This window comes from Abrus precatorius, unplaced genomic scaffold (genome assembly GCF_003935025.1).
Source record: "Abrus precatorius isolate BTA unplaced genomic scaffold, Abrus_2018 Scaffold2, whole genome shotgun sequence".
NCBI lineage: Eukaryota > Viridiplantae > Streptophyta > Magnoliopsida > Fabales > Fabaceae > Abrus > Abrus precatorius.
In genome coordinates this window covers 3,621,964-3,635,482 of record NW_020874362.1, presented here as the reverse complement: position 1 = coordinate 3,635,482, position 13,519 = coordinate 3,621,964, and the positions used below count along the sequence as shown (strand labels likewise).

The following is a 13,519-nucleotide window of genomic DNA, read 5'->3' as shown; positions in this document are numbered from 1 at the left end:
TGTCATTAGCTGAATTATTAATATGCTCAACCTCTAAGCTATTTCGAGACGTACTTAATATATATATATATATATATATAAATATATATAATTTAAAGTCTCAGCTGAAAATATAAAAAAAGAATTGGAAAAGACAATGTGACATGTTGCTGATATGCTATCGCATTAGAATAAGAAAGCTTTTGAGATGATGATGGATGCTTGCTCATAAAACTATGCTTTTCTAATTAAGCAAAGTTTTTGTCAATTAATTTGTAGGCATGCAGAATCCCCGGGCCATTGATATAGGATGTAAAGCTTTTTATACTATAAACATAACAAGCAAAGTTTTATATAATGAAACGGTGTAACATCAAAACAGGATCATGACGGCTTCAGACAAGTTCTATGATGACTGCATGCCCACTTCAATACATCTTTGACATGGCATCATCATCTTAGTCCCATTATACATTTTCAACCTTTGACTCTCTTAATTTTTTAATCTGAACTTCATTCCTACAAGCAAACTTAGTGATGTTGACGAGACATGAGTATCGATCATTAGGTGCCACTTCTCCCCCGTAAAGGGAAATAAAATAAATTGACTTACTCTTTGGTATTGATTCATAATGATATATCATTATTAATTATAGGTGTTGAATTGGTTTAGAAAAATGTCTTTAATATATGTAATAGTGTATTCATTATTTATTTTATTTTAAAAATCTTTTTGACTATTTTAAATTTTAATAAATTTTAAAAAGACTAAATATTGTAATTATTAGTAATAAATATTCTAAATCATAGTTTCAACTGAACATGTTATTTCGAATTTAAGTCTCAGTAAATACACTTAAACACAAATATACAAGATTACAATTTTTATTTAATATTTAATGTAGAAAAAACTACTTAACATTAAATATATATTATGCAAATAAAACTTAATTTAATATTAAATTGATGATGAATAATAATATTTGGTAGTGAGTTTAGAGGAGTCATAGTGGGGAAAGAAGAGGGAAGCACGATGTACTACATAGTATGCAGAATTTGGATGGAATAACAAGCAGCATCATTAGGCCTACAGTGTCTCCAAAACTAGTTTGTGTTCCCATTCAGTGGTGTCTGTGTCTCCATGTCTCTTTCCATTCATTTTTGAATAGCAGGGCTCTCAGGTAGGCTCTTGTGTCCCAAGAAAAGAACAAGCCAATAATGAGGCGTTCCATTGCATTTTCCTTGGGGCCCTTCCCTTATCACAAACTTATGAATTTTAACTAATCTTATCCTCTTAAAACGCTCAACCGTTGGAAAGTTCACACAACTAGAAACTCGACTTTTGGTTGAGTGTGACATTGATACTAATTTATTCCGTTTTTTGTTTGATGAGGGGATATTATTCTTGGGTCACAACCAGGCCTCAAATTTGGACGAATTAAGACGTATTCATAGTCTTGTTTTATAATATATCATCACATGGAAGGAATATAATCGATAAGGATGGAAATTAATGAATCACGAACTGGGTCTTCTGTGTGGGGGCACCGTATTGTCCATATTGTCATAGGATTATCCAGCCCACAAGCCAGTGGCTAGTGTGCGTGTATGTCTATCTTTCATCTTATTTTTCTTGCAATATGCAACAACATGCAGAGTATTGGCCCTTGCAACTTGCAAGCCAATGTTACATCTCACTCTCTTTGTAATAAAGAGCACGAGAGATGCCACCCCAACATTTAGCCTATTTGTTTTTATCCATCAAATATCACAAATATTCTCGAGTTTAAAGAATATGAGGTTAATTATCGCTCACAACTCGTAGTTGTTGTTGGTATGAAAGAACTTTACACACAATAGAATTTAAACACCATACTTCTTGCTAAATAATAAATTACATACATGTAAATGCAATAAAGTCATGTATTGTTATCTTAACTCTGCAGATTACTGTACCAACCATTCAAGTTATTTAGCCTATTTGTACTTCTTCGACACTATTTTATTATCCATTTTGATTTTACCTAGTTTCTAAACGAAACATTGTATGACATTAGATACAATTAATTAGATGACCTTGTGGTCTATTAAATTTGTTAACGTAAGAACTCTTTACTTTTGTACCAATGACATGCCAAGTTGCTATCCTTAATCGAGGCATATATACTTAAGTCAACATTAACACATTATTTTACCTCTAGAGCCACAATAGACCCAAAAAAAGTGCATGGCAGTGCAAAGTAACTTATTTTAATGAATTCAAAACGCAAGAGTCCAGCCCATTTAGAAGAATGCTTCTGGTCGTCTTTGACCAGATTAATCAAAAGCATGCTCCATACCCAAATGCCCCCAACAATCAAGCACAAATAGATGGCACTAAATGTGCCCTTATCCTCCTTCTCAAATATTAAAAATATATACTCCATTCAAAGTCTTCCATAATACCTACCTAATAAACCGCCAAATTAGTTAAGTTTGGTCTTTGTCAGTCAATGACCCGGGCTTCAGTAGTTCCTTTCCCGCGAGGGTACTTTGTGTGCTTTTCAACTCTAGCTTTATTCAAACTACTCATGAATGCATCCTACCCGCCAATCAAATTTAATCTTAAATTCCTTTTAGATATATATTAATAATAAATTATACCATAAATTTAATGATATAATTTATTAAAATAAAATAAAAATAATTCATTTTAATATGTTATATTAAAAATATTATAATAACAATTTACGTTAATCTTACAAAACATCTCATGTACATTAAAACAAGTTATAGAATTAGTTAAGTATTACAACTTGCAACTAAACCATCCATATAGAAGTTATTGAATAGTTATGTTTTGTTATGTTAGCTATTCAATTAATGTAATTAACTTCCATGCAGATGTTTCTCCTAGGGACTTCCTATATTGTTATAAATACACGATGAGGTCTTTGTGCTTGCGTCTTATTCAGTTATATCAATCTACTTCTGTAGAACACTTCTACTTTATTTTAAATTGAATGATGTTTAGTCCTATTAAGTTGAGGTTACTTGCATCACACATTAATAATTGATATATAGCATCAATGCTCTCTAATCATCCCGTGAATAGAAAAAGCCTCAACTTTCATGAGAAAAATATTATAGAGAAGAAACAAATGCAAGAAGCAATAATGGAGCTAGGATGAAGATGTGTCTCCAATAGGTGCACAGCAAGAAACAATAACACACATTATTGTGTCTGATTATACCATCACCAGATATGGAAAGATGGTTGCGCTAGAAGGAAGCAATGATGCAAAAGTGTTGATCAATAATGCTACTATAAAAACTTTAGCTTTGGGGTTCTTCAATTGACTTTGTATTTCTCTCTTTCTAAAACGCTTGTTCTTGACAATTGTAGCCATTGTTTTCAATACTGAAATCAATTTTATCAAGATCATTGCTTACATTACCATGTTCCTTGTTGTCCTCGTTAGGGTCAAGTTGGTTGTGGTTGATTCCACTATCCCGGCCCTAATTTGTGAGGGGACAATATTAACTATAAAATTAATTAAGCTGCTATAATTGAATCACCCATTTAAATTTTAAAGGTAGATAATATTCATGTTATGTTGATTATTCAGTTAGTGTAACTTTCATGCACACCCCTTAATTTTTACTAGCTTCATTTCTTATTATAAATACACAAGCTTTTTGTATTTGCATCTTATTTAATCGTATCGATATAATATTGTTTTTTCTATAAAACACTTGTATTCAATTTTATGACATTTGACCTCATCAAATTAGGATCACACACATCTATACTCTGATGGACATTAAAATAAAAAGAAATTATATGCAAAGTTTTTTTATATTTTATCTTAATTGTTACACTCATATCAAACTTAACAATTTGAATAACATGTCGATACACATGTTTTAAGAATCAATCTGACTTAATTCATAGTGATTTAAACGGATTGACTTTGCAAAAAAAGGAAAAAACCAATTGCATCATGCATTAAAAAGAAACACTTTAAAACAATAGTGTTTTACTTATAATGAAAGAAAAACACAATCAATTTAACGTAAAAGAAACTAGCAACGTAATTAAATGGCATAAAATAGAATAAAATTCAAAATATTTAATAACAAAGGAGAACATGAATTTGATAAACATTTTTGGCTACTTTAATATAATTATATATATTATAAATTTCAAACCTGCAGTTTATAATAACATATTGTAAAGTTTTGTAATTTTTTACTTGTATATTAAACGTATGACTATAATGTATTGGTCTGTATTATTTATTTGTGTTTTAACATTGTAAAATATATTAAATATTTATGTAATAATAATTTGAATTATAAAGTGTATTCTATATACATATAATTTAATCAATCTAATAACTAAATATCACAATTGAGGTTCATCACTTAATAAAGTTTAATTAACCTTTTTAGCACAAAAGTTTTAGCTTTTATTGAAAATGGTGTTTAGTTCCGAGGAATAAGAAGAGAATGATTTTTTTATATGTAGTTTTCTTTATATTTGATTCAAAACTTTACAAAATAAACGAAGAAAAGGAAGTGAATTAAAATTCCTCCTCTTTTTTTTTTTCATTTAAGTTTTTTCGTTTCCTTTGCATCTCTTAATCAAATAGTATTTACAAAATCATGTATGTTATGATCACATTATAACATTAACTACGTCACACTTATTTCATTCTTTCCAAGGGAAAAAATATTTATAAGCTTATTATATTAAATTTAACGTTAGAGAAACAATTTTTTGTAGACGAATCATAGATTATAAAAGGAAAAAAAAAGTTGATTAGCAATGCAGAATGTTGAGTCCGCATGCACCAAATCGAATAGCCACAGAGATTTGAAAAATTACATGTTACGTGGAGTGACATTATTGGCCCATGCGTATCACATTTGTTTGGTGTCTTCTTCTTGTGTGGGAAGCACATGCACTGGGGTGGCTTTGGAGGGAGAAAGCTAGGAAGATGTGACAACCCCATCACCAAAGTCACCCCACCGTTCCAGTGCACATCACGCAATCTCTCCTTTATTTTTCACCTTCAGTTCCTACATAATCATATTTCCACATGACATATCCTGATAATGCTAGGTTGCATTAAACACAATTTGAATTTAGCCTGTGCATGCGTGATGCTCCCCAATGTTAGGTTACACCCTAGCAATTCATTGTGTCCCAATTGAAACGATAACAATGCAATCCAAGTGTGATATGCATAAACCCACAAGGCCCTTGTCATCCCTCAACAACAGTAATAACTTTTATCAACGGAAATACCGTAATTGACGACTAATAAAGTAAGCTTATTGCTAGGTTCGACAATTAATTGTTGTCTTCTTTTAGCATGGGACTAGACTTAGATTATGGACAATATGGTGTCACACTGTATAAAGTATGGCAATACGTGGCTCCGGGTCTAATTATAAAGAAATTGTTTCCCCTTGTTTTATGACAACATAATTGTTTACTTGAATTATAATTTTATGAATACATAATTAACTTCGTTAGTGTTAGAAGATTGTCTGTCAATGGCTCTTTTCATGCTCTTTATGTCCCCCATAAAAACATCAAACATCTTATCAAATAATTTTTATTTCCCTCGGCTTTTCCTAGTTTCTATAACAATTTTTACGTTTGTTTTCTCGTTCTGACTGAGAGAATTAATTTCTTCGTCATATAATTAGTTTTTTAATTTTAACTCTTAAAGTTAATTTTAAATATTTAAGTAATAAAAATGTATTAAATATATTTTATAAAAAATTTCAATTATTAATAATTATTTTAAGTCAAGTTTAAAAATTAAGATTAATATTTTGTTTATTAATTAAGCTAAGGATAGTCTTCATCGTGTGTATAGTTTACTACTTGTGCAGCGGCACACAGAGAAATGACAGCAGCATGTTCGGAATGCGATTTCCACCAACCCCAAGACAAACTGAATCTTTTCAGTTTAACTTGAGCTTTACTTCTTATTTACTCGTTTGGCCTGAGAATCCAAAATTTTTCTCCTTTCCCTATGACCTGTTTGGCATATTTTGACAAAAATGTGAAGGTTCGCGAACTCAAATGATAAACGATAACAATACGAAGAAGACAAACAGGAAACTGCTCTTTTTCAACCATCTTTTGGTATATTTGAAGCATCCAATGAAGCTAACTCACTTTTCCAAACTCAAACTCCAATTCATTTCTTTACAAACACAATAATGTAAATACTTTTACATATTAAAAAGCAGTTGAGTGGGAAGGAATAATACCCTGAGCAAGTAAAGTTAAACAAGTAAATGGGAGAGAGGAGTAAATTACAAATTGGTGGTAACAAGAGTGAAAGAGTTGGTTTGAATGAGAAGTTGAAGATAAGAAGCTTAATTGGAGTATAGTAGTTTTGGGGGGTGCGGCTCGAGAGAAAGAAAAAGTGAGAGAATGGGGATGGATAGCATGACCCACATTACAGTTAAAGGAAATTGGGACCGGGGTCTAAGGACCGATGATTACGGGGTCTGGAAAGGAGGACCCGACCCACACGTTGGATTCTCAATCTCCTTCTGTCGTTTTCTTCATAGAGTCAGCTGGGTAGCATTTCCCTTCAGACTACACTCTCATCATCCACTCCCATTCTTATCCCAGTTTTCCAAAATCTGGTTTTAATGTAAAATGAAAACCGTTATTAGTCCTTACCCCTCACTCACGAGCCACTTACTCCGTATAATAAAATCTTGCTGACCCCACCATTCCTCTTCTTATTAGTTATTACGCATACCCGCTCATCACGCCTTAATACTCCACCCTCTCTGTCTTTCTTAGGTCGTTTTAACTTTTAAGTAACCCTTCAAAATTTTTTTCTTTAGCTTTTCTAAGTCACGCTTTTTTGTACTAACTATGTACGCTCTACCACACTCACAGCACCAAGGAGTCTGTGCCTTTTCCCACTTATAACCCTTGGATTTGCTTTACGATCTCACGTAACCCCATCCTCATGTGCACCAGATTCCAGGGGCGCTTTTGTCCATCTTCCTTCAATTTTCTTTCCTCTCAATTTTTGCCTCATTTATTTCCCGCTTTCTATTTTCTTTCCTTTTCCTATTTAACAATCACCTACTCCGTATCCCATTTCAGATTCTTGCACCTTCACAATATTTTATTGGCAATGTGTGCCAAACAGGAAAAATAAATAACAAAAAATTCCTATTAAAAAAATAACAAAATTAGAAAAAGGATATTGTTAGGTGGCACTCGCTTGTTGAGAGCGTGTGTGTTAATCTCCGAGCAATCCACTGGAAGTGAGGTTCTGTGGAAAGTGGAGCCCACACGTAATCGAGTATGTCTGAATACAATTGGAAGGTGATCTCTACGTGATCCAGAATAGTGTAGCTAGATATTAGTAATACCAATACACACGCATTTGGTGCACACCCATATATTTATTATATAATTATTATTTTTATATATATAATGCAATTTTTTCATATTGCCATTCAATTATACATTATTGTATTAATAAAAATAAATGTATGATTTTTTTATTAAAATTATTATATATTTTTTATTGCATATTTTAAATATATAAAAATTGATATATAATATATTGTAATTGGTTCAGTGTAGTGCACAAAAAAAAAGTGGTATATATTTGCTTTTCAAAATGACAAAAAGGTAGCATTTAATAATGATAGAAAAGTTAAAAAAATTCCAAAAAATGCCCCTGCAGTGCAAGCTGTCGCTAGCTCTTGCTCTGCTCCATAAGTACTCTACCCTCTCCCACTGCCCAATCGCCTCTCATCTCTGAATCTCTCTCTCCAACCTCTGAGAGTGTTGAGGGAAAGAAAAAGGAAGCAATGGCTATGACCAGCGTGCTCTGCATTGCCTTCATTATCTCTTTGACATGCATAGTTGAAGCTCGAATTCCAGGGGTTTACTCTGGCGGTGCCTGGGAAAGTGCTCACGCTACCTTCTACGGAGGATCCGATGCTTCCGGCACCATGGGTCTGTTACTCACCAACCCGCTTCTTTTCTCTTACATTTTAGCGCTTAATACTCACAATGTGGCTAAAGTAACCAACCACATTCCTTATACTATGTTTCAGGGGGAGCGTGTGGGTATGGGAATCTGTACAGCCAAGGGTACGGAGTTAACACTGCGGCATTGAGCACAGCGCTTTTCAACAATGGATTTAGCTGCGGTGCGTGTTTTGAGTTGAAGTGTGCAAACGACAAGCAGTGGTGTCACTCTGGAAGTCCTTCCATTTTCATTACTGCAACTAACTTTTGCCCTCCTAACTATGCTCTTCCAAACGACAATGGCGGTTGGTGTAACCCTCCTCGTCCTCACTTCGACCTAGCCATGCCCATGTTCCTTAAAATTGCCGAATATCGTGCCGGCATCGTCCCTGTTGCCTATCGCCGGTGGGTCAACCTTTCTTTCCATTTCCTACTTTTATTACTTTTGGGTTTAATAGTTAAATTTACTAGGCACGAAAATGTGTAAGGAAAAGAAAGAAAGGTACTAATTTGACCCTAACAATTCCCTAGGTGGTTCGTTTTCGTATGGTTTATTTGAGTCAAAGTGATGCTGATTTTGTTATGTAACATTTTGCTTTCTACATTATACGGCATGGGATGCGTTTGAATGAGAGGTGGAGGTGGGGTAGGGTTCTCTAAAACTCTATTTTGTCAGAAATTTGGGGTTTCTTTCCCCGAAATCCCTAATTATTTTAGGACCATCGTGTGACAGGACTTGTTGTTTTCATCGTTTCCCCATAATAGTGTTGTTGTGGTCCTTCTGGATTCATTTTTAACTTTAGTCACTTTATGTGGTATTATTGTTTTATTGTCTCGACTCTACTCAACCATGTTTTAGAGAAAAATATATATCTTAATTTAGAACTGAGAATTAAGTGTTTTTGTAAAGTATCTTCACTGTGTGAGTTAGATAGCTTACTTTAAGTAAAAGGTCAAAAATAGTGACGATGTGTGTTGATATTTACGCAGGGTGCCATGCAGAAAGCGAGGAGGATTAAGGTTCACAATCAACGGATTCCGTTACTTCAACCTGGTGCTGATTAGCAACGTGGCCGGTGCAGGGGATATCGTGCGCTCGTACGTGAAGGGCACTCGAACCGGGTGGATGCCGATGAGCCGGAACTGGGGTCAGAACTGGCAGTCAAACGCGGTTTTGGTGGGGCAAGCCCTGTCCTTCCGCGTCACGGGCAGTGACCGCCGCACTTCCACGTCTTGGAACATTGCTCCATCCAATTGGCAATTCGGTCAAACTTTCACCGGAAAGAATTTCCGAGTGTGAGACTCCTCCATCAATAATCATCATCACTCATGTCATCAACATCAATGACATGCTTATATATATAGATATATTTAATTTAAAAAATCTTTCTTTTCATTTAGATGGGTCGGTCATCTTGACATGGTGAAGATAGTGAGTGAGTGACAACTTTTTAATTGTGACTAGTGATTGGTTTTTTCTTTCTAATTGGTGAGTTTGATAATATGTAATGGGGGTGTGTGCGTGAGGTTATAATTTTAGTTTGTATGGTAGACCAAAGTTGTAACAGGAAGGGAGAAGGGAAAGGTTGAGCCTAATCCTAAAAGGATGAAAGTGTAGGGAACGCTGAAGTGGCTAAATCAAAATGGTAGCCCGCAGCTAAGTTGTATTTTTATTTTTATAGAACCATGGTGTTATATATATAATTTACAATTTCCTCTATCAATTTGGAAACGCTTTCTTCTTCACTTAAATGCCCGGGTTCATAAACTTGTACTAATGTTTAACATCATACAAAAAAACTTTACACAAACTAGCATTTGTCAAACGATAATTGACTAAGTTAACAATCACAACAACTTCTTGACGAATAATAAATGAAAGGTTTGAAGTGAAGCTGCTAGGCTTAAATTCAAGTGGTCACTTTATTTGACTAAAAGGGAAGCGGAGCAAATTGGCATTTATGATCTGAAAAAGGAAAGGCTTCTTAAAATGAAGATAAGTGGGAAAATTATAAGTTCGGGGTGAAGATAGTGGACATGAATTTCAATGAAAGAACGCATGTGCTCGTCTGCCCATTAGTAATGATAATGACCAGTGTTAGAATTTTGAGGCTGACAATTTCGTTTTAGCTTCTTTATTACTTACTTTTTTGCATTGTACTCATGAAGTATTCTTCTTCAGCGTCGCTTGCTCTATTTTTCACCATTATTCATATTATCTGATTTCACAAAATAAACAAGAACAAATAATACTATAATTAATTTGCAATCGTTCTTGCATTGGCTTCTCCTGAATGGAAAAATTGTTGGATTTCCTTCATCCAAAACCAAATAGATGCTGTGATCTCACGATTCCAATAAATACGTCACATCATAGCATTTGTGCTTAAAAAAAAGATGCACATGGGTGGGGTTGATTGTTAATGGTAGCCAACAGCCACGTACGTGAAGACGAAAGGAGTAAGTTGTGTTGCCCTACAACTGCTGCCATCAACCTCTTTACTTTGTTCAAAGGATATTGGATGCACCAAATTAACTTTGGATACCTACTTACCCTCTAAAAGGTAAAAACAAAGAAAGCAAGGCCTTGGATACCCATGGCTGGACTCCAAAGCTAGATTCAGTGCCACTGCATCAAATTCTTTCTCCTGGAAATGAGTCAGAAACAGAAAGGTTGTGTTTTTTTATAATACAGAAAGAAAAGCTTCAAATATTTATGATAAAACTAATTATATTACATATTTCATTCCCAATTTATATGTTTTGATTAATAGTTTTAAAACTTAATATGTTTTCATTTTAAGATTTTTTTAAACAATTATAAAAATATTTTTTTTTACTTCTATCATTTTATATAAATCTTTTAAAGCATAAAAAGAAAGTAATACTATTTTTATAATTTAAAAACAATATACAGATTGAATATTTAAAACAGTTTCATATTAAACGGGGCGTGTAATTGTCGTTATCATTATTTAACAGAAAAGCATGCCTAAGAAACAATTGGCATAGGCAAATTTAACGTAGGCCCTAGGATTTCCAACTGTGCCTTTATTGTTACACTCATAACTCATTACAATGGCTATCACCATCGCGCTGATGCAGTGTGTATTTCCATGCCTATACAAGACAATTTTTACGCGCTTCTATCTATTTCCTTTTATGGGAAAAAATTAGTTCCTTTTCATGTGTGTTTTGGTGGATTTGTTTTAAATTTCAGTAAGAATAAATTTAATTTTGTTTTAAATTTCAATTAAAATGATGTAATTTTTGTTTAAAATTTTATTTCTTGAAGTTTATAATAAAAATTTAATATATTTTTTTAATTCAACGTAGTTTATATTTTCTTCATGTCAACTCAAATCAATTTTAGTTAAAAGTAATCAAACCTTATTATTTAAAATCACTTTACAATAAAAAAAATGTAACTATATAAAATCATAACGTGTATCTAAACATGTGCTTCTAGTCTGATTTAATTACCAGTTATTGTTACCGAATTGGAGTTAGCACGTAAAAAAAGGTAATTAAATGTTTTGAAACTAAATTAAAAAAATAGTATAAAAACAAAATTTAAAACAAGTATTACCTATATAGAAAGTGTAAAAAATTGATTTAAATAATAACTTTAAGTATTATCGTGACACACATCCTTATAGTATTCACAGCCCAACACCAACCTTGGACGACCCATAAAGTGGATCTGAGCAACAATGTTTTCAGGTCTGTTTGGTGGCAGTTGGATTTGAATCCGTCATTGTAGATTATGAGAGGCTTGATTTTGGTGAAAACACAGCCCAACAGTTCAAATAAAATTGGACCCAAACAAGGAATGCGCTGCCCAAGCCCATACAGTGGTAAGAAAAATACATATAGATGAGAAACAAACATACACTTACTTATCTCTGGACTTTTCTTGTGTGGGCCTCCGGCCCTTTTTGTCTGTATGTCTCTCGACCAAAAATAATATCACAAACAGTGATAAACAGTGAAGAAGGGACTTTTCGAGTACAAGAAAATCTAAAGCAAAGAGGAGTATACCGAACAACAAAAATTATTGAAAACTAAGAATTTGTATTTATATAAATATGAAACATTTCAGATAACAAACACAATTTATATGAACGTAGAAATTTTATTTGAGAAAAAACACCAGACAGACACCTTGCTCCTTGCACGCGTAGTTATCACTATGTCATGTCTGAAGTGACATTAATAAGTAGAATTCATGTGGAAGCAGAAGTACACTTCAAGTTTAAGTTATGAACACATTATAATGGCGTCACTGGTGGTAATGACAAGGCATAGTTACGCTGTTGTTATTATTATTTGGTTTAAAATATGAGCTTGTTTCCACACATGAAGAAACGAAATTAAACGCTGAATTGAAAATTTAAGGAAAAATCATTACATATAGTTGTCCAAATAAATATAATAATAAATGAAGAGAATGTCTATAACTTAATGTCACGACTGATAAGGGCAACTTAGTTTCTTTTTTTTTAACTTCTTTGTGCCAATTGTGCTCAAATAAAAAAATTAATTCAGGAGAGAACACTTTTCGGACTTGTATCCCAAATGTAATTTCGCATGGCGGCTTATTGTGAATTGAATATTTTATTTTCTAAAAAAATTAGTCTCCCATTTTGACCACTCACTTAATTAAGTAATTTCAAAAGTCAATACATCTCTTCTATTTCTCTTTTATTGTGGCAAATAGGTGATTAAAAGTCTTGTTTTTATCACACGCTATTTTTAAAAGAATAATAAAAAATTATCATTAGTAAAAGTACTAAAATTACCATATTAAAGGGTTAAAAATAAAACAAGAGATGTTGAATGATATCCGTTTGATAAGACTTACTCTAAAATGGAACTGGGACTGCGTCAATAAGAGCAAATGTTTGCAGAATCACTTATTTAAGCTACGCCGTGGGCCCACGGCGGTGTCCGGTGATGATGCTATTTATTGGATTCAATCCCGCCGCTAGACGGTCACCCCCATCACCCTTGCCCATCAATAGCAGCCACCACAATCCTCACCAATACCAAGCACGACTAAATCTAAGTGGAAATTTTTAAGTTTTTTTAAAAAAAATTAAAGTGAATTTTTATATTATTTTTAATTAGAAATAGTATTAAAAATTGTGTTTAAATTTTATTTTTAACAAGTATCCTCTACCAATCTTTCTAAAATTGGAGTCATCATGTTCTAGAAAACATTCGGAAAAATAAATTAATTTCTGAAAAAGAGGAAATGATTGTATTTTTTTTATTGAGAAGAAAATAGTGAAATAAAAATTTATTGAATTTTTTTTATATTTTTAACATGATAATAAGTAGATATATAAATAAATAGATTGTATATATAATTTAAAAAATATTAAAATATGTCATTTTTTAGAAAATTATTGAAATATGAATTTGAAAATTGTCAATATCGATATTTAATTAAGTGTAGAGACTGAAAAAATATAAATTATAAAATATTAAAATCGTTAACTATAATTATTCAAAATAATATTA

The 13,519-nt window shown here is 32.7% G+C and overlaps 1 protein-coding gene across 2 annotated transcripts; it reads left to right on the top strand.

Moving 5' to 3' along the window:
- Positions 1 to 7,778: 7,778 nt before the first annotated feature.
- On the top strand, positions 7,779 to 9,712 carry LOC113859143 (expansin-A6). Of its 2 annotated transcripts, XM_027491960.1 has the most exons (4): positions 7,782 to 7,978; positions 8,080 to 8,398; positions 8,984 to 9,157; positions 9,248 to 9,675. In XM_027491960.1, the coding sequence occupies exons 1-4, from the start codon at positions 7,831 to 7,833 to the stop codon at positions 9,291 to 9,293; spliced, it is 687 nt and encodes a 228-aa protein (XP_027347761.1). In that variant the 5' UTR covers positions 7,782 to 7,830; the 3' UTR covers positions 9,294 to 9,675. The 2 variants fall into 2 exon arrangements, with proteins under 2 accessions (XP_027347760.1, XP_027347761.1); XM_027491959.1 differs by having other exon boundaries at positions 7,779 to 7,978; positions 8,984 to 9,712.
- The last annotated feature ends 3,807 nt before the right edge of the window (positions 9,713 to 13,519 follow it).

Bases quoted from the DNA above. Each gene is read 5' to 3' on its own strand.
- LOC113859143 (XM_027491959.1), top strand. From the start codon at position 7,831: ATGGCTATGACCAGCGTGCTCTGCATTGCCTTCATTATCTCTTTGACA. The intron at 7,979-8,079 runs GTCTGTTACTCA...ACTATGTTTCAG, and splicing joins CGATGCTTCCGGCACCATGG to GGGGAGCGTGTGGGTATGGG. The intron at 8,399-8,983 runs GTGGGTCAACCT...ATATTTACGCAG, and splicing joins GTCCCTGTTGCCTATCGCCG to GGTGCCATGCAGAAAGCGAG.